The sequence below is a fragment of the Kalmanozyma brasiliensis genome (genome assembly GCF_000497045.1).
Source record: "Kalmanozyma brasiliensis GHG001 unplaced genomic scaffold PSEUBRA_SCAF12, whole genome shotgun sequence".
NCBI classification, from domain to species: domain Eukaryota; kingdom Fungi; phylum Basidiomycota; class Ustilaginomycetes; order Ustilaginales; genus Kalmanozyma; species Kalmanozyma brasiliensis.
Window position 1 is genome coordinate 484039 of NW_015961951.1, and position 19941 is coordinate 503979.

The 19941-nt window shown below is 58.1% G+C and overlaps 6 protein-coding genes and 1 non-coding gene across 7 annotated transcripts; 3 read left to right on the forward strand and 4 right to left on the reverse strand.

The window, feature by feature from the left end:
* Positions 1–169: 169 nt before the first annotated feature.
* On the reverse strand, positions 170–1249 carry PSEUBRA_001212 (Six-bladed beta-propeller, TolB-like protein; the record flags this gene model as incomplete). The annotated part of the gene is made up of 1 exon (XM_016434486.1): positions 170–1249. One exon carries the CDS (start codon positions 1247–1249, stop codon positions 170–172), a length of 1080 nt encoding a protein of 359 aa, XP_016294243.1.
* An 882-nt stretch (positions 1250–2131) lies between these two features.
* On the reverse strand, positions 2132–3442 carry PSEUBRA_001213 (Sister chromatid cohesion protein Dcc1; the record flags this gene model as incomplete). The annotated part of the gene is made up of 1 exon (XM_016434488.1): positions 2132–3442. The coding sequence occupies one exon, from the start codon at positions 3440–3442 to the stop codon at positions 2132–2134; it is 1311 nt and encodes a 436-aa protein (XP_016294244.1).
* A 260-nt stretch (positions 3443–3702) lies between these two features.
* Positions 3703–4968, forward strand: PSEUBRA_001214 (tRNA methyltransferase; the record flags this gene model as incomplete). Its single annotated transcript, XM_016434465.1, has 1 exon — positions 3703–4968. One exon carries the CDS (start codon positions 3703–3705, stop codon positions 4966–4968), a length of 1266 nt encoding a protein of 421 aa, XP_016294245.1.
* A 254-nt stretch (positions 4969–5222) lies between these two features.
* PSEUBRA_001215 (uncharacterized protein) lies at positions 5223–5903 on the reverse strand (the record flags this gene model as incomplete). Its single annotated transcript, XM_016434494.1, has 1 exon — positions 5223–5903. One exon carries the CDS (start codon positions 5901–5903, stop codon positions 5223–5225), a length of 681 nt encoding a protein of 226 aa, XP_016294246.1.
* Positions 5904–9400: 3497 nt separating this feature from the next.
* On the forward strand, positions 9401–10870 carry PSEUBRA_001216 (uncharacterized protein; the record flags this gene model as incomplete). Its single annotated transcript, XM_016434473.2, has 1 exon — positions 9401–10870. One exon carries the CDS (start codon positions 9401–9403, stop codon positions 10868–10870), a length of 1470 nt encoding a protein of 489 aa, XP_016294247.2.
* Positions 10871–11393: 523 nt separating this feature from the next.
* On the reverse strand, positions 11394–11499 carry PSEUBRA_006441. Its single transcript has 2 exons — positions 11463–11499; positions 11394–11428 (listed from the first exon to the last, which is right to left on the reverse strand). It is a non-coding gene; the product is annotated as a tRNA-Gln (tRNA).
* A 5930-nt stretch (positions 11500–17429) lies between these two features.
* On the forward strand, positions 17430–19763 carry PSEUBRA_001217 (Zinc finger, C2H2-like protein; the record flags this gene model as incomplete). Its single annotated transcript, XM_016434469.1, has 1 exon — positions 17430–19763. One exon carries the CDS (start codon positions 17430–17432, stop codon positions 19761–19763), a length of 2334 nt encoding a protein of 777 aa, XP_016294248.1.
* Positions 19764–19941: the final 178 nt, after the last annotated feature.

Genomic DNA, 19941 nt, shown 5'->3' on the forward strand with positions numbered 1-19941 from the left:
GAATGTATTGATGCGATCTGGATCATCGTTGGCGTCGAAGAGGCGCTGAGACGAGATCAACAGAAAGAGATGTGCGAACTGATTGTCCCAACCGAGCGCGAGCTAAAACAAAGCCAAAAACCAAAGTGTGTCCATACGTAAACCCGACCCTAAACCACGACCGCCGCTCCTAGTTGAGCAGACCGTAGATCCTGTACAACGGGAACGTGGTCCTGCCGCCCTTGGCACCTTCACCAAAGTAAGCCCCACCGCCGTACACCTGGGTCTTGCCGTTGAAGCTGGCCTCGGTGACGACCGTTAGGGAGTTGGTCTTGAACTCGTCCCTTGTTGCGCTGCGGACAGTTGCGCTTCTCCACCTGTCGCTGCTCTGGAAGCGATACGTATTGGGAGCTTTAGCCGCAAACAAATTGCTCTTGCCGGCAATTTGGACAGTGTGGATCTTTTCGCTGCCGTCGGTGCTGCCGAAGTTGGCGCCTGTGAGGCGAACAGGGATGCCGGTGGGGTTGGGGGAGGAAAGGTCGAACGCGGTGAGTGGTCGAGGGCCGCCAAAGGCAACGAGCATGTTGTCCTCGGGGATGAAGGCTACGCCTGTGTAACCCGGGCGTTGGGAGCCGTTGGACTTCTCGGAGTACCACGGCGTAATCGTCTTTCCATCGGGCGAGACGCGCGCAATGGCAGGCATGCCAAGCGCAAAGACGACGTACGAGTTGTCCGCGTTATCCTGGGCGCTTGCCACGGGTCCAAAAGGTAACGTCCCCGTTCTGGACCTAAACGCTGACTTGACCCCTGAAAGACTGACACTCCATACAGGAGACGATGAGGAGCTAGCCGGAAGGTTGAAGCGATGGAAGCTCTCGGCTCCCTCGGGTCGCTGCCCACTCCCGAAGCGGAAAGCAGCCGAGTTCTTGGCAACAGCAAACAGCTTGTCTCCAGCAGAATTGATGGATAGACCCGCCATCTGCTGATCCCCATCCCCACTGCTCGACACGCCAGGGATGAGAAGATTGTAGTTGCTGCGCGTGGCAACGTTCCACACCGACACACGACCCTTCCACAGGTTGGACTGGTAGAACAGGTTGCGTGCCTTGTCAAAGATGCAGTCCTCGGGATAGAGGTTCTTGACGTTGATGTTGATGGTGTCCGGAGGAGGGGCACGGGTTTCGAGGGTGATGGGGGAAGGGTGGGCGGTGACGCAGGTCGAGGAGATGGCTGCAAGCGCGACGAGGGCGGTGGTGATGCTCAGCTTCATGGTGGGCGGTGGTGGTGTTGATGAATTCAACGACGAGGAGAAGGCGTCGGAAGGAGTGTACGAGGTTCTTATACCACTGGTGAGAGAGGGAGGACAAGGTCAAAGGGACCAAGCGCAAACGGAACGTGTATCCGCTCCAACACAAAGGTACACACACACCGTCCAACGCAAGCCCAGCTGCAGCCGGGCGGGGTGGGTCGTACCCACACGCTTACCTTCCCGTCGATCCCCCCACAAAGCCAATTTCCCGCGTCTGTTTTGACGATCGCAAAGATTCTCAGGCACCTTCTTTCCAACTCCGACCTCACAATACGGTTTCAGAGCGGGTTCCCTTCCCCGTCCCATTCTACCGAGCGGTCGACTGAATGCTTGCTTGCAAGGGACACAAGGTGAGACTCTTCTTGCGCATCATAGTTGACCTGCTCACAATGCAGGGCGAGTCGGTCAGGGGCGGTGTGCAGGCTCTTCACAAAGGAGTTTGGCGCCTTGTATGCGAGAGAAGGGATCGACGCTGCGTCTGGACCCTGAGCGTGGACCCGGCTCGGCTGGGCTGATGCAGCTGACATGCCTCGTGGCTCGGCGCGCCGGAATGCTTCCTTTCTCAAAACTTAAAATCGAGTCTCCGCACACTGCTAACCGCTCACGATGGAGTGTCTTGCTTCACAAGCCGGTGCGCCGCCCTTCTCGTGGTGGCGATCACGACTCGGCGGTTGACATTGCACAAGGCTCCACGCTTCAGACAAGTTGTCACGCCACCGCCGCAAAAGCGGATGGTCGACCCTCTCAACGCCTCTGTCGCGCCTCCTGCCCTGATCTTGTCAGACGATGAGCTGTTATTGAACGTATCGTCGTTTCCGAAACATGTGCACCACTGTCGGAACGCTAGTACTTGACCCTCGCCGAATACATCACCACATCCCTCCAAACATTCTTCGCCTTCCCATCTGGCCCCACCACCCGTTTATCCTTGTTCCACATCCTCTTCTCCTCCTCACTCAACTCCCAGTCGAGCACCTTGGCCTTGCTCGCTCTAGCGAATTTGAGCAGCAGTGCGTCCTTCTTCTTGTCGTTCAGCGCCAGGTCCTGGATGAACGGCGTGAGATCTGCCGCGATCCAGCTGGGTCGTGTGAGGAACAGATCCTGAAACCGCGCCGCTGGGTCTACGGGTAGTTCGTGGCGCGAGAAGAACTGGATCTGCGTCGACGCAGGGTTGGGGTAGAGCGACACACCGGGCGCAGGAGAGGGAGTGAGGATGTAGTACCCCGATAGCAGGTCCAGCGAGGCAAGCGCGCGAAAGTCGGGTGAGAGACAGGCTGCGTGCCAGTCACGCATGAAGGTGGTGAGCGGCACACCGATGCGCGCCGTCTTGAGGGATTGCACGCCGAGAAAGTGGACGATGGACTTTGTGTCCAGCGCCACGGTCTCGCCGGTGAGGGTGCCGAAGAACTGAGTGAGCAGTGCGGTGACCACTTGACGATTTAGCTCGTGGACGGTTGCTAAAGCCTCGACGGTTTCTTGGAGCGGAACAGAGTCCGAGATGAGCGCGTGCAGGTCGAGGTGCGAGATGAGGATCTGTAGTGCTGAGACGGTCCATGCTGGTGAAATGTGTCGCATGCAGCCGTCCATTTCAATGACATGATTCTTGATCAGGCCCGCTTCGAGCTCGGCAGGGCTCGCTTGAACGATGCTCTTGAGCTGCTTCAGCGTGTACTTCTTCACTGGCTTTGCTGATCCTCGCTCCTCTTCGCCGTCGTACTGTGACGGCTTGAGTAGACCCAACAAGCGGTCCAGCCGTGGCACAACAGGCGCCAGCTCCAATGTGTCCGTTACGTTGCTTTGCAGATACAACGCTGGCTTGGACGGTCCTGCCTCGCCCTCTGCAGTCGAAGGCGCCGCATCGATGCTGCACAGCAATAGAGAGTTGGATTGCGAGACAGCTCGCAGCGCCAACGTCTGAGTGTCTGTCACGAGTACAGCTTGATCATCGTATCGTCCTTTGATGGTGAGCCTTGTGATGTCGGTCTTGCGTCTCTTCGCTGCTGGCTCCGAAGCCGATGTGTCGTCCTTCTTCTTGGCGGAAGGGTCGAAAAGATGGAGCAGCTCGTTGGGGATCTCAAGCAGATGGTACTGCGGCAGAGGCAGTGGTACGGAGCAGAGCTCTATCGAGCTTGACGAGGATGCTGCAGTCGCCATTGCGAGATACCTTTGTGGGTCGAGTGGACGAAATGATGGCGAGAGGGAAAGTGACATGGAGCGAGACCAACACTTGCACCTTCTTCGCGCCATCGCGTCGCGTTAACACAAAGCGCATTTCAACGGCGAATTTTTGCGCCTCTTGGTGGAGGTGATTGGACTCGGAATTCGGGGGCGTTTGGCGGCCAACTTTTCTTCTCGAAGAGTGTCATGCTTGGCTTTGACCTCGTCCCCAACCATTCAGGATTCACCGACACACGATGGAAGCAGCCGAGACAAGCACATCAACTCAGGGTCCTAAAGCGACTTCGGCTGTGGCCTCAGGCTCTCGTCATGCGGGTCCGCCCATCGAAGTTCCACCGGGCATGTCCAAAAACGCAGCCAAGAAGCTCGCGCGCAAACAGAAGCTCGAGGCCACCAAGCACGAGCGCCGTGCTGCCGAGCGCCTCAAGAAGAAGGAGAACAAGCGGGCACGCTATCTAGCCTCCAATCCAGACAGTAGCCACAAGCGAAGGAGCTCGGACTTCAGCGAGGCTGCCAGCAAAAAGCCGCGAGCCGACGACAAGGAGTACTTTGACGCTCGACTCGTCATCGATTGCGGGTTCGACGAGCTGATGCAGGAGAAGGAGTCGACGAGCATGACACAGCAGCTCATGTATCTCTATTCCGCGAATCGGAATGCCAAGATGCCGTTTGGCGAGGTGATCTTGACCGGGCAAGATGCGAAGGGGGATTGCTTGAAGGACGTTCATCCGGATCATCTTTCTCTCGTACCCGGTGAATCGAGCTCGGATACAGCAGATCAGGAAGGGGAAGGAAGAACGAGCGCAGCTAGCATCGAGAACAACAGTATCGGCGAAGCCATGGACGGCAAGCTACGCGGCGTATGGAGGCGGTGGAAGCGCGTCACCATCTACCAGCACGGTGGGATCGAGTCTCTTCTCTCTAGCGCCGATGACAGCTCAGCATCAAGCTCTACACCAGCAGTCGAAGCCAGCACAACAGGCCGCCACTTTCTTCCGGAAGAAACACGTCAAGCGCTACACCGTATCCCCCTCTCCTCCGCCATCTACCTCACCGCCGACACCGACGACACACTCACGCACCTTGAGCCCGGCATGACCTACATCATCGGCGGCATCGTCGACAAGAACCGCTACAAGGGTCTCTGTCGCGCCAAGGCGGACCGTCTCGGCATTCGGGCTGCCAAGCTGCCTCTCTCACAGGAGATGATGGAGGCAGTGGAGCGCAACGTTCGGGCGCAGGGCGAGTCGATTCAGGACGAGACGGCGGGGGATCAAGGGGAGAAGGGATTTGTGGGGAGAAAGGTGCTAACGGTCAACCAGGTGGTGGAGATCTTGACTGCGTGGACCGAGACGAGGGACTGGGTCAAGGCGCTCGAGAAGGCGCTGCCGAGGAGGAAGTTGAAGCAGCGTGGGCCTGCGGCGAAGACGAGGGAGACGTCGGAAGCAAGGACAAGCGACAAAGACGAGGCCAGGCAATATGCGGCGCGGAACGACCCGTGACATCTCACACGCGAACGCACACACTAGCGACGACGAGGCAAAAGGCGCGAAAGCCGACAAAGTGATGCAATTGATACCAGTCCAGCCAGTAGCAGAACGAGCGAATGAGTGAGAGACCGAAAAGGACTGATGCAGAAGAAACGAAACAAGACGAAGGAGTCCGTGCACCTAACGTGTCAGGGAGGATAGAGGTGGAAGTGGTCACCACCAGCAGAGACCGACATTTCCCCTCGTCCTCGATGCCACCACGGCAATCAAGGCTGGAACGCGAGCACGGCAGTGAAGAGCACGCTCGCGGTCACCAACAGCACCGGCAGGGACTTGATCCCCTTCACAGCACCGGAAGTCGAGTTCATCCTCGAGTTCGACCCAGCAGCGGATGTATCGGTCGACGAGGTGTCGGCTGTGTTTCCGCTGTCGACCTGCACCACCGGCTCCTGCGTCTGCACCACCGCCGCCGCGGCCACCGACTGGCTCTGCTCCTCCAGCGCGCTCGTCGTCGCGTTGGCCACCTTCTTGTGCTTCTGCACGTGTTTGTGGAACGCGGTTGCAAACGGCCGCGCGTGCTTGTACGTGGTGGTGACGGTCTTATGGTGCTTGGGCTGCTTCTTGACGCACTTAGCCGGTGCGTTGATGTGGTCGAAATGACACTCGAGCAGCGCACCGTCCGCGTCTTTGGCGGAGAAATAGTTGTGCGATTCGAGGAACTTTTGGTCTTCGACAATGGTGGTGGTGTGGCCGTTGATCGAGGCGTATTCGTGCGCGCGGACGTTCCAGACTGTCGCAGCGGCGCCATCGGGTGCGGTGGTGGTCGCGAGAGGAGTAGGCTTGAATTTGATCGTCACGTCGCCGTCCAGACTCGACATGGCGGTTTCGAGGCTGTTGATCATCTGATTCACGCCAGGCGCGAAGAGCGAGACGGTCGAGGTGGGCATCGTGACGGTCGGTTGAGTGGGTTGTGACAGGGAGGAGACAGGTGTGAAATGAGCGTCGAGGGGAGGGGGTCGAAGGGTGGAGTGGAGAGCGGGTGGTGGTGATAAGGAGACTGAAAGCTGATGGCGACGAAGAGGGTCAAGAGGACGCAGGATAGGGGGCGCAGGATAGCGTCGGAGTTCGGCGCCATCTGCCATCCCGCTGCTTACGGGCCAGATCTTCACGCCCCGCGACGTTCTGCCGCTGGGACTGGCAAGCTCACCCATCCATGCGCCTGCTTCGCTCGCACGCTTTGACGATCTTCAGGCACACTCTACGGGTATCAATAACACGCTTCAGGGCAAGTCGGCTATGCTGGACGACGATCGTGATCACCGTAGGGCTGCAGCGTCGACAAGCAGGGGTCCTCTTGGCTGCAGCGCAGGTAGCGACCGCAAGATGCACGAAGCATGCGGTCGTTCATGGCCCCTTCAGAGGAGAGGAGGAAAGTGTTGGTCTCGGCGACTTTGACTCGCAACGCGTCAGACGCGCTGGCCTGGAAGGGAAGCACTTAGGCACGAGGGCACACCGAGCCGCAACAAAAATCGTGCATATTTCGCCGAGCCTCCCTCGTCCCTCGCCGCTTGCGAGCATCCATCCCCTCGAAAGCTCATCATCGCAGCGCCAACCGAAGGGCGCCGATTCCCTTCGCTTCCATCGTTGGTGGCAACGAGACGATCGACCATGCTTTTGCGGCAGGAACAGGGGCAAAGAAAGTTCATCGCAGATCAGGAGCGATGCACGTCGGTCGGCTACAGTAGGCTGTGACTGGTTGCTTTGTTGGCACTTCTTGGCAGTCGAATCGGAAACCCGTGCCTGCATGGGAGTGCGATCTCTCGATCTGTGGCCCGATCGGCTTACCAGAAGCAACTTTTGTCGGCCTCCATTTTTCGCTCGACTTTTGTATCGGATTTTCATCTGATTCCAAAAACAAAGCTGAGTCGAAGAGGGTCCTCTTTGGATTGCCGCGGAGCAAGGGTCCAAAAAAGCTGAGTCGATCCCTCATCATCTCGATCAAGAACAGCACGATGTCGCGCGATCGACGGAGCGTATCGAGCCGGTGCCGACGACAGCAAGTCGCTCGTGACGTTCTCGACCGCTTCTCATCACGTCCTTGTAGCCTTGCGCGTTGATGCCGCAACGCTTCCAGATCGCAAAAGTGCTCCACGGGCTCCACCTTCCTCTCTTACCATACGAGATGTGGGCACGCTTGACGGTGGAAGCCGTACTCTGGGGCTCGACGATAACAAGGCTCACCGCAGGGCTTAATTGGTGACGGAGCGTCTGGCAGACAGAACACCGACGATGGTCATAGAAGGGTCCCAAAGAGCGTCCGGCGGGAAGCGCGGCTGCGGGTGTGGCTCGGTCTCGATGCGAACGCAGGCCACATGCTGGCTCTTGATACGGAGTCGCTGTTGTCTCGATCGATCATTGTTCTGAGCAGCAGCAGGCTCATTTGCGAGAAGTGACGGCAGACACGTCTCGAGAAGAAAGCAATATGCCGGCGTTACCCTTGCCGAGGTGGGCCCCACGATGACTCGAAAAAAATATCGATGAACACGTTGTGTTTGTAACTCCGTCCAATTCGATGAGGCCATCATCGTCGTTCAACTCGTCGGACAGAAGCCACGATGGACCATCTTGGTACATACCGGATGGTCAGCCAGAATGGTCATACGTGCTTACAAAACGGTACGGACGGGATGATGGCGCCTGTACCAGATGCACGCGAATGCAAGCCCGGAACATTTATCGAACCCTGGCTTGCAGCTTTGCAGGCGGAAATAGTGCACGAATGCGTAGGAGTGCGTCGCAGAGCTGTCATCCGAGCCTGGTTCGGCCTCCTCATTCGAACGAGTCACTGATCTCGGATATTCGTCGCGGCTCTACGATGATCTACGGCGGATGCATGAAGCTTCGTCCAGCTCAAAATTGCTCGTTTTTCAGGCCAAGTAGTTGTCACCGGCTCAGAGAGGGGGCCCCAATGCATCGGCGTCTATCGAGGGCATCAGGAGGAGAGATGATAGCCTCGATGATGTCGCCATTCTTCTTGACGAGCGGAATTAGCCGATATGTGAATCTCGCGCATCTCTTCCGCCTCGAGAGCTGCACGAACAAAGGGAAAAAAGTCGCGAGCGAACGAACACGTGGAAAGTCGCCCGGTTTGAAGACCGAGCTTAGGCCCGTCTGCTCCTCGTCGTCCCCCTCCCCTTCACACCTCCAGCGGCCTTGCTGATAGCACAGCCAAGTCATACATCTTTCGCGAAGCATGCTTTCGGATAAGAAGAAGAAAGGCAGAGGCACGACGGAAGCTCAGCAGCAACGGGCTGTTTGATCGAGAGAATTATCGCCAAGAAGCGACCTGCGGAGCGGAGTGCAGTATCCAGTTTGGACACGCTCCCCGCGGCTGTCCTGTTGTGCCTGACCCCGACCCCGCCTCGTCTATCACATTCCACTTTCGTCGTCAATCAGCATACGAGTCACACACCTCTTCCATCTCATCATGTTCGCACTCCGCCTGGCATTGCTCATCTATGCTGTCCCTACCACCGCGATATGTTGATCTAGCCGAGCTCGGCCCCTTTCACTTTCCCTCGCAACTGGCATGAACCCCTGCGAAGTCTCCGCCCTTTGTTCCTCGAGCGTCTTTCACCTTCTTCTCGCTCAGCACTGTCAACTGTAGTCCGATTGTGACGTGGACCCTAGACGGTGGCGAGCCTGTATCTCCGCCTCCGTTGGGATCAGCGTTACCCGAGTTCATGGCTCCCTTCGAAAAAGCCGTCTAGATCGGCTAATTTATTTCACCCCTCGCCATCATCCCGCCATTGGAGCTTTGCCATTGTCGTGCTCACATGTGCTCATTGCATTACGGAACGCTTAGTCCCGATCAGCAACCTCAAAGACCTGTCCGCTTCCGCAGGAGAGGAAGTGAGCGGAAGAAGAAAGAAGACCAAGTCGGCGGGTGCGGAGCGTGTTGTACTCAGGAGAGGTGTCAGTATTTGGCCGAGTCACGATTCCACGCGGACCGGTGTATGACAGCTGCCACGTTTCTCTGCACCGATGCTGCCGATGTCCTTCCTGACTCAGTGCCTGCGAAGACCGAGCTCGCCGTGCCCAATTCCGCACTGACCGTTCCTCGCCCGTGGTGTATGACTCTGAACGCCATCTCGCGGAATTGCCCCCTCCTCCCTGGCGTATATAGTCTCGGCAATGAGATTGTTGTCATCGCCGCCCGTCCTCAATTGTCAATCACACGTCACATGCCCAACTCCTTCCATTGAGGAGAGGATCGTCATCAATACCCTGACCTGTTCGCCTGCTCCATCACCCGCCACCCTTGTTTCTCCCTACTGCCACCTTCTCGTCCGCCGTGTCGACACATCTGAAGACACCACGATCCGCAGCACCAGCCTTGTCACCGCCAAAAAGCTCTAGACTAAGCGCCGTTGCAGCGAACAAAATGATGGAGCTCTCGGTTGACGTCCACTCGACCGACGTCTTCCTCTTTCCCTCCAAAAAGCAGCGTCAACAGCCGTCGTCCGATGCATTGCTGTCACCATCAACCTCATCCTCATCTTCATCGAGACTGACGCCATCTCCCTCGTCATCCTACACCACCGCAACCCCGAACCACGACGGCGAGTCCCCCGCCTACAGCGAGATTGAAGACATGACGGCGTTCACCTCGACCAAGCTGTCCAACGACGACCATGCGATCCTGTATGCCTACGTTGAGATTAAGATCCCCGCCTCGTCCTCCTCCCCCACCTCCTCTCGCATCCGCAACCGCCTAAAGAGCCTAACACTGACGCTGTCGGGTCACGAGAGCATCTCCTTCCCGCGTGGGGGTATGGAGGCGAACCGCACCTACTACGACGAGAAATCCATCGACGAGGCGCTCTCCATCACCTACTTCGAGCCGGGCCGTACGTATCGGTTCGAACGAAGCTTTTTTGTAGACCACGACACGGCGCCGTTCCAACGCAGTAGCTGGGGGGTCAACAACCAACGACTTGTCGCCAAAGCGACATTCCACGGGTTGCTGTCCAAAACCTTGACGGCAACAAGGAAGGTCTACTTCATCGACTGCCATAACGATGAGGGCAACGAGATGATTGTTTTCGACAAGGACGTTCGTACGCACGCTGACGGGTTGGGGCCGTTCAGCCTGAGGAACCGGTCGGAGGTGTTTACCGTCGGTGGGTACCTGCGGACCAGTCTCGATCTGCTCAGCCCACTCGAAGGGGTGACGATCGTAGGATTGCGAGCGAGCGTCGAGATGCGTACCACGTTGACCTCGCGTGTCACTCGCAAAGGGTACATCGAAACCGTCCATCCGAAAAAAGTTCCCTTCCTCTCCCTCGACCGCAGGCAAGTGGCCGAGCTCATGGCGACCAAGAAGCTCCAGGGTGGTGGCGAGGGTGTCGCACCCAACGGAGACACCTACCCCGCTCTCGAAGTGACCTCCCGCCTACCAGACGATAACCACATCCGACCCTCCACCGTGGCGGACAACGACGCAGCCGTCCGCTTCCGCAACTACCTCGACTACGAGATCGACTTTATCGACGGCGAGCTGCCTCCCGCGGGTGGCGAGGAGAGGGAGATGATCTATGTGGACGGGCAGAAGATGAAGCGGTTCCACGTGTCGATTCCAGTGTTCATCTCTTCGTGCGGATGCAGGCCGGACTCGTTGAGTCTGCCGTCGTACGCCTGCGAGGACCCGATGCCCGCCCAGTGCGTCCGGGAGAGGAGGCAAGAAGCAGAGGCTCTGCACGACAGGCAGCGGGACAAAGGCGCATTTCCTTGCATCTGCACGTTTACCCTCGAGAGCCTGTTGGAGGTCGAAAAGGTTTCCCAGGCCACACCGAGGGGTAGCCAGGGTTTGGACGAGGGGGATTTTCTGCCTAGGTACAAGTCGAGGGAGTGATCGGGTCAATCATTGAAGGGGAAGGCGAAAAGGGAAGGAGACCGCCGACAAAGCCAGTGGCTTGTTTGCCGAGATCATGTATGGTATACCCAAAAGAGCGTCTCCTCACTGGCAAAGTAGACTTGTACCTCCCACACCTTGCTTGCTGTTGACGTCTGAAATGCTCGGTCCGGGCATTATGAAGTGAGATCTCATGTGAACCTGATCGTCGATCTCAGTGTACCAAGGTGCAGTCGACGAGTGGCAGCGGTGGCCAGCGGCTCCTCGCTGCAGCGGCAGAAACCACGACTTCATCTCGTGTCTGAGCTTGGACCTCATCCTCCCACTCGTTTTCCCCATTGTCCCACTCCTGCTCATGCACGTTCAAATCGAACCTTGCGGTCCAAGCGTCACCCTCGCCGCCATCATCGCAACCTTCGCCTCCAATACAACTCGCTCATTTCCTGATCGATCATGCTCCAAAAAGCGCGAGGAGCATCTCCTCGTCATTCCGCATCGTCTGGAAGCAAAAAATCGCGAAAAAAGGTCGTACCGGGATTCGAACCCGGGGCAAGAGAAATTTGGACTTAACGCTCAAACCTTTAAGCGCTTATCAAAATCTCCTAAGTTGACCACTACTCCATACAACCCAGTTTGGCCAGCAGACCGGCCAATGCGTACATATCAGTTGCTGCTGTTCAGTAGATCTCGCCCTCATGTTTCCACCTCTCTCGTACTTTTGTCGCTCCCACATGCCCCGATGCAGCCCTCCTTAGCCACTTCATCGTCTCTGCCGGTAAAATGGTCATGGGCATAGCAGTGACATCTGCTTGAGCAGAGGAAGTCGTGCCTGGGTCATCGTGCAAAGCTCCCACGTGAGCAACAAGGAGGGGTGTGGCAGCAAGGAGCGCGGAGGAGTCGACCGAGGATCGACCGAATCGTCAGCGTCCGTATTGCATTTGCCACACCTTGCTTTATCGGAGCGTCAAAAGCGGAGAGACGGTGATGGTAGCTCCCTGCTCCTGCGCACAGACAAAGGTGCTTTCTTCACACAGCGAGAACGATACCGTACGACGGTGTCGCTCGGGGGAATATGCGTTGTTGGACAAGGCGAAAGGGGGACGGGCGGCGAGACTTCGGTCAGATTCCAAGATGGGTTGAGGTGGAGTTGGGTTGAGGTGGAGTCGAGGTTGTGTATCGTCGAACCAGATTTGAGACTGCCTGCCTGGAAGCGTAGCTGCACGTGGTCAGGTGCGCACTAGGCTGTGCAGCGTCTTCCGACCCAGAACGTCGCCATTCGAGAGAGCGAGAGAGGGTCACTTTGAAGCAGCGTCAGGCGGCGTCAACCCCAGACGAGCTCTCTCCGGCAAGATTCAGAGCCGAGTGCTCGAAGCTGATCCTCATAGGCGCACGACAGGCTCGGCACCACTTCCTGACGCGGGATCAACACTCGCTTCCTTACGCGGTCAGCTGATCCCTCCTCGCCAGCTCGAACCCCGCTGGTTCTGAAGAGCGATCAAGGGCGAGATTTGCGGGGCATCTCTCGAATGGAACCCCCAAAGCTTATTGACTTCGCTCTTCTCGATGTTGCGGAGAACTCCTTTGTTGTTCTGCCCCTTCTGAAGCAGGTGCAGGCGGACTGCGTCCATCCAAAGCGGGGCCAAGGAGGCTTGATGTTCTGGGCACCGGTGTCTGCCTTGGAGTTGTCGGCGAGCGCAATTCGCCGCGTCCTGGGGAAGGCTTGACCGGCAACTTTATCACAACATACCACCTGTTCTTCCCGGGGCAGATCGAATCAGAGCCACAAGGTCGCGCGCATCGACTGGCTTAGCTGTCACAACACGTTCGCTTCCATCCCATCCGCCAAACTCAGGAGGCGCGGACGGAGGTGAAGTTTGCCGGCATGAACGGCGGATCTCCCCGCAAAAATGGGGGGGAGATTGCCGATGGATTCCCAAAGGGTCGTCACGTTCGAGAGCGAGCGCGGGGGAGTGCGTCGGCGAGCCAAATCACCGAGCTCTTACCCCATCCCGGTCGCCTGTCGACGGTCAACATGGCCGTCTTACGCACACCGATGGCGACATCTCTCTTATCGACGTAAACGACGCGCGTATGCTGGGGCGACGAGGAGGTGGAAGAGCCGGCTACATGGTCAACCGGCAAGTTGGCGCCTGAATGGCGTGCCGGTCGGAGACTTTCGGAAGGTGACCAGCCGAGAGGTGTCACCGGCGTGTCGCGCGCCAAGGAGCGTGTTAAATCAGAATGCTGTCAGACCAAATGCTACGCGAAGATTGACGCGACCCGCAAGCTCGACGCATGCCCACGCACACCGGAGTTGGGCAGAGTCTAGATTTTCGGTTTCATTCTGCATGGCTTTGACGGCTGGTCGGCATTGGAAGCACGGCTAGCATCGGTCCGGTCCCCTCAAGCCTTCCCCGCGGATAGTCGATCGCGCTGAATGTCAATGAATGACCCGCCAGGTTGGATCTTGGCTCGATAAGGTTGATCGATCATGTGAGGCGGAGTGCATGTAGCCAGGCCTGGTTTCACGATGAAGTGCTTTCCGCTACCAGGCACTTGTCAAGACGGCAGCAGCGTTTGGTCTGCTTACGCTGCGTCGACGACGTTGCGACACAGACATCGGCTCTCGCTCCCTGATGACGCTGACGATGAGTGTTCGGGTCGATGCACCAGATGGCGCTCAACAGGACTCGACGGTGAGACACAGCCAGCTTGTCGGACTAGGCGGTGAGACTGCGGGGAAGGCCAAGTTTTGGACGGCACCCTGCATAACGAGGCCTTCGAGAAGCACTATAAGCACTAGAACAGAAACGCAGGCACCGCTCGCCTCACACCTCTATCGATCTGAACCTATGACGACTTGAAGGCGCAGTGAAGGTTACCGTCAAGTAACACTATCTCTACCGCGGTTGAGAGAACCCGCACCTGGGTAGCGCCAAGGTCATCGGTGAACGACGAGGTGACCGCCGTTTGAAGGGCCTACGATGGACCACCAGCCGCGACGAAAGTTGCCGCTTTCAAGAGTGGCAACCACCATCCGAGGCGGCTAGTTGAGCTTCACGCGCCGCATTCGCTCGCTTCGCATCTTTGACGTGCTGCGCCATCTGAGCGATCCGAGCCCCGGGCGGGGTAAGAATTGGCACCTGAAAGCGGGTCGCGATGGCGAACCAAATTGCGGGGGAATTTCGACCTTTCACGCATCAGGCGCAAACGAGCGAGATAAGCGCGCAAGGCGATCCGCCGCATGCTCAGGGGGACGCCATGGTCGCATCGATGCTCGCGATCAGGGGACAATGCCACCATGGCGAGATGTAATGTGAAAGCAAAGCGGGCTCGCTCGGACGTCTCCGGCTGGCGTGACCAAGATACGACAAGGCGCAACACCCGGGGACTTGATAAATCCACAAGCCTAGACCAACACCCGCCTTGCCCTGCAAGGGGCCGGTCCGCCTAGTCGCCTTCAGGGGGTACACGCAATCAAGCCACCAGGAATGTGCAAGCCCCTCGCTCCAAGTCCAGTCCAGCTCTTCGGAAAGATAAGCCGGCGCTGAGACGCAAGAGCGGACCTGGCTCGGTGCGATCCGTCCGATAATGGTCACTAATTGGCGGGAGAAAAAGAACAAGGATGAAAAATTTCCGATGCGCGTGTCGTTCCCAAAGTGACGGCCCACGGGGGAGGAAGAGAGATCTGGACGATCATCACGCAAGAAAAAGGAGCAGTCTCGGTCGGGCAGCCGCAGGAACAATAAGCCACAAATTCGACGTGAGCTGAGCTGACGCTGACGCTAGAAGATATTAAATAATAGCGACGCGGCGTGACGCACAAGCTTGACAACGATGTGCCGTGTCTTCCGTGGAGAAGACCAGCAAGAGGCTGTTGACTCTTGCGATAGAAGGGTGTGCATGCGAGCGTCGACAGGCGAGGTTTCTGACGCCGACAGTGCTCATTGTCTGTGCGACCACGTTCAGAAGCCAGGTGCTCTGCGGTCGGCAAACGTCGAGCTCGACAGTCAAAATTTCTCTCAGTTGATATCGATTACACCGCACAGAGCGCTGGCACGCAAGCCCGCGAGCTTATCTTTGCGGGTGATCATCCGTATCGAGGTCCATCCGTTGAGCGCCACTTCTGAGGTCAAGCGAGCGCATCGGAACGGAAAAGCGTCGATGACGGCAAAAACGTGCATAGGCGAGCGTGACTGGCACCTCGCTTGGATAGGAATGGCGAGCAACTCGAATCTGGCAGAAGCGAGATTGGTTCTACCGGTAACGGCGACCAACTTTGCAAATGACAGCGCATCATCGACGACGACACGTTGGACAAGGCGATCGATGTTCGAGTCGCCGTAGGCACGATGCCAATCGATTGCGTTTGAGGCCTGGACAATGAGGAGTTGCATTAATCAACTTGACCCACGTTGCTGAGATAATTGCTTCGCTCATTACGCCGTGTAAGCAGCATTGTTAACCATGGAGCTGTAGCTGCTCCTGCCAGCCTAGCACCAAAGCTCAATGGCAAGAGTTTCCACGAACGCAGGTACGAGCGGATGAACTAGAGCAATAGAGCGACGAATGGCAGAATTGCGATGGTGGTCGTACCGACGTTGCAAAGTTCAGCCGATGATGTACGTGGTGACAACGTGCCAGAATGCGAAATGCTCCGAAGAAGCGAGCAGCCTGACACAGATTGATTGGAAGTTGGGGCCGAACTCATGCCGCGGGTCGACCGACGTGCATGCCATTGTATCTGGCTCCTAGGCGACAGCGGAGTGACATGAGATCCAATGATGCTTTCTAAACTGGGGTTTCATTGTTGGTGCAAAGTTTTGTCCGACAAGACGTTTGTCGATCGAGCGAGAACGTGGATGCAAAGCAGGCTTGGCTTGGCTCGGCCCTGTTCTGTTCCTGAGTATGGAGCTGATGACGCGGTTCTAACGAGGATGTCAACACGCGGACCGGTCAAGCCTGAGAGAGCACACACAGCCTTGCACCCCGGTCGGTCACTTTTTTCTTCTTGTTCGCTCGGCAAATGAAAGAAGAATGACCGACGTGCGGGAGGAGCAGCAGCAGCGTGCAGCCTGCAGATCTCTTTTTGTCAAACTCAAAGTTTGGGAGGTGTCACGTCGAAACTTTGTCGCCTTTGCTTGTCAGCTTGACGCGATTTGCAGCCAAGAAAAGGAGAATGGTCAGCAAGGGTTTGAAAAATCTAGCAGCCGCGGGTTGATTGTTTGACTCTTTCAACGCCCTCGAATCTGGAGAAGAGCCGCGTCGACGTTGCGGATCAACTGACGATGCACAACAAGGGTTCAATAGTTTGACACACTCACACGAAACTTTCCGGTCAGCAGACGCTGCTGGTGCCGTGTTGGACCAAGGCGTGATACCCCACACACAATTCAATTCGACAGAGTCACGCTGCTCGCCTCGCCTCTTCTTTGTTTCTTTTGTTCAAATGTCCGAGATGAAGTGGGGGCGGCTCTCATGCCTTTGAATCGTCTCGTCTGCTGTCACATCATCCATCCGTTTCGAGATGACACGACGAGGGAGAGAGAGATGGCTGGATGAATTAGCTGGCCGCTCCATTGTGCTCACCGTTTCTCGATCTTCATCGCTCCTTTCGGCGCGCGAACAAAACTTTGCTCGTCTCTTCTCCTCGCCATCCGGATACGGGGTGCTGTATGTGTGGTCGTCGTTGATCCTCAAGCCACAACATGGTGGGGGCTGTTGTCGCTCAATCGAGACCACCGAACGAGATCGACTCTGTGTGTGTGGGTGATGGGCCGGTAACTTGGAATGGCGGTGGCTCAGCCAATCTCCGCACGCCTCTCTCTCTCTCTCTCTCCCGCTTTTTCCCTTGATTTAAGAGAGCGGCACCACACCGCAGTCCGCACCGCTTATCGATGATTTTCCAATTTATTTTTCATAAAACCAAAATGTTGCTCCGAAGCCGGAACGAGCGAGCGAGCGAGCGAGTTTCCTCCATCCACACACATTTTCACGGCTCTGCTCAGTCAGTCACATCCTCCTCGGTCAATCACATTCTCTCCCTCTCAGCCTGGGCTCAGCTCGCAATCTTGAACCGCCGACGCTCACCCGCACCCGCACCCTCCCCCATTCCTCCTCCTCCTAACTAGCCCGCAATCACATCATCTCCCTCCTACCCCACTTTCACTACCCTCACCGCCATCACCATCACTACGCCCCACTCGCACCACCATCAGCCAGTGCACTCATCATCCTGGTCATAATCTTGCGATTTTCGGCATCGCGACTCGCATTCTCTGTCCAACTCGCCTGCCCCTCGGTGATTTCCGGAGTCCCCACACTTGGAAGAGACCGACCCATCGCACCGCCTCACCTCATTTCCAGTCCATCGGCTTGCAAGCATCAGCTATTCATATCGATCCAGCTCATCGCTTACGTCCCCGCGTTCCGCTCGCCGCTCTCCACCCTTCAACTCATATCTGGAGGAGCATCTCAATTCGAACGAGGACAGGTCTCAATTGTTCCTCTCGCCGTCCACCAGCGCTCCGGCATCATCCCAATTTGCGCTTCATACACCATGGCTCAGTCCACTGCCACCAACATGGCAAATCCTAGCCCAGAAGCCGCGGCACTCTCCGCCAGCAACTACACGGTCGACAAATCCCAGATCCCTCGACCCTACAAGTGTCCGCTCTGCTCGCGTGCCTTCTACCGTCTCGAGCACCAGACACGTCACATTCGCACTCACACGGGCGAGAAGCCCCACGTCTGCACACATCCCGGTTGCGAAAAGCGTTTCAGCCGAAGTGACGAGCTCACCCGTCACGTTCGCATTCACGCCAACCCAAAGAAGGGTGGTAGTGCGCACCACGACGACAAGAAGACCTCTTCTTCCACACGCAAGTCGAACGGCGCATCCTCGTCCCACACTTCCCCTTCTGCCATTGCTTCCGCCTCCTCAAAGCCCGGCCACATCAACAACAGGCAACTCCGATGGCAAGTCGGAGACGAGGAAGGGGACGACAGCGACTCGGACCGCGAACTCAGGCACGGCACCGGCCGCTCGGCCCGCAACGGCGAAATGTCGACCCTCGCCATGCTTGCTAGCGATGAGCTGCACGAGCTCCAACGCGCCGAGCGAGAAGGTCGTCGTTCGGGTCCCCCTTCTCACGGCTATCACTCGTCCCACTACGCACCCGATCCCTACGCCGACCGATATCACTCTTCGCATGGCCACAGCAGCTACGGTGCCTACCCGTCCGCCCCTCCTCCGGCTGCTGCTGGCGAGACAACGCCGCCCGGATGCTCGCACGAGGACTGCCATCGCAAGTACAACGACCGAATCGCTTCCGCCATCCTCGCTCGACCTTCTTCCAACCGTCACGCAGCAGAGTGTGGCTACGCACGTCCCTCGCACGGCAGCCATCCGCCACCCAGCCTGTACCGCTACTACCAGCACGGTTCGCATCACGGCGCCGGTGGATGGGCTTCCACTTCGTCGAGCGTGCCCAGCAGTGTCGAGCACTCGCCGCGCTTCTCGCCCGACGACCATTTGCACGGCGACGATTACGTCTCTGAATCCGAGCATGCCACGTCCTTCCACGACGACATCAAGCCCCGTCTTCCCATGGCAGCTCCCGGTCCCGCCATCCACTCGTCATCGCACAGCCAAGCTCACTGGACACCAAGCAGCAGTCCTGTGCTCGGTCCTCTGCGCAACATGAGCTTGCTCGGCGGCAACACGGTGCCCAACAGCCCCTACACCTCTCGTCCTGGCTCGCCCACCCACCGTCATTCGAATCTGCACTCGCCGCCGCACCACCACCACTACTCGTCGCACGAGGGTCCCGCCCACCAGTCTGGACTCGGCCACCACGGTTCGCACCGACACCGATCGCATCCCTACATGGAGTCGTCGGCTCGTTCTCGCTCGCATCACCACCTTTCGTCGCTCGGCATGCCTCCCGTGCAGCAATCCGCCATTCCGCCCAGCACCTCGGGCGAGCGAAGCACTGCTGCCGTCGAACACGACTCGCTGGCCAGCGGCTCTGCGACCACTTCGGCGTCCACGTCGCCTGCGCAGCCCTCGCACGTGCCTCCCAAGCTCTCGCGAAGCCACAGCTTTGGTTCGCGCAGCAAGGGCATCCCGTCGCTCAACTCGAGCACCAGCCTCTCGGCGTACCACCTGACTCCCGCGCATGGGCCCGGAGCCGATGCCGAACGCGGCGCTCGTCGCAGCAAGATCGAGGATATCCTGGATGGCGGCGTCGGAAGCCTGAAGCCGCACTCGTCTCGCTCGTCGTACTCCCACGGTATGGCGGATCCCTCGTCCAGGACGCTGCCGCCTCCCTTCCCAGCAAGTGGTGCTTCGCACCGGGATGGAAGCCACCACCCTTTGCCCGGACACCACCACACGCACGCCTACAACTACCATCCCTACGGCGGTGACCACAAGAAGAACGCACGCAGCAGCTCGCGTTCCGCTCCGGCCAGCAGGTCTGGTTCGCCGCACGGCTCGCCCGTGCTGCACCACGCGCTGCCTACCCTGCCTGGTGCCGGCATCTCGTCCCGCTCGCACAGCCGTCAGAGCTCGATCGGCAACGGTTTCGGCGCCGGCTTGGCCAGCAGCGAGTCGAGCCCCACCAGCACCTACTCGCAGGTGCCTCCTCTGAGCGCCACCAACTCGCCGGCTGGCGTGATCGGCTCGAACCCGACGGGCAGGAGCAAGAAGGGTCCGCTCTTCGGCATGACCCCCATCCACTCGGCGCACCGGGACCACGGCACGACGCTGCCGCCTCTCGGCCAGGCGCTTTCTCGCGAAACGTCGCCGATCAGCATGCACCTGCCCCCGCCCATGAAGAGGATCCACTCGCACACCGAGAGCAGCGCGCCCGAGGTGGACATGTCGTAGGCGTGTCACACTGCATCGCTCACATTGTCGCATCGCACTTGTCCTTTCTTTCTCACCCCACCACACAACTCCAATAGATGTCGTTTCTGCATTGCTTTTCGGGCTGACGGTTGATTGTGAACACCTTCTCTTGAGCTCAGTTTGGCCGGTTTCTGCAAGGTTCTGTGCGGCCAGGCTG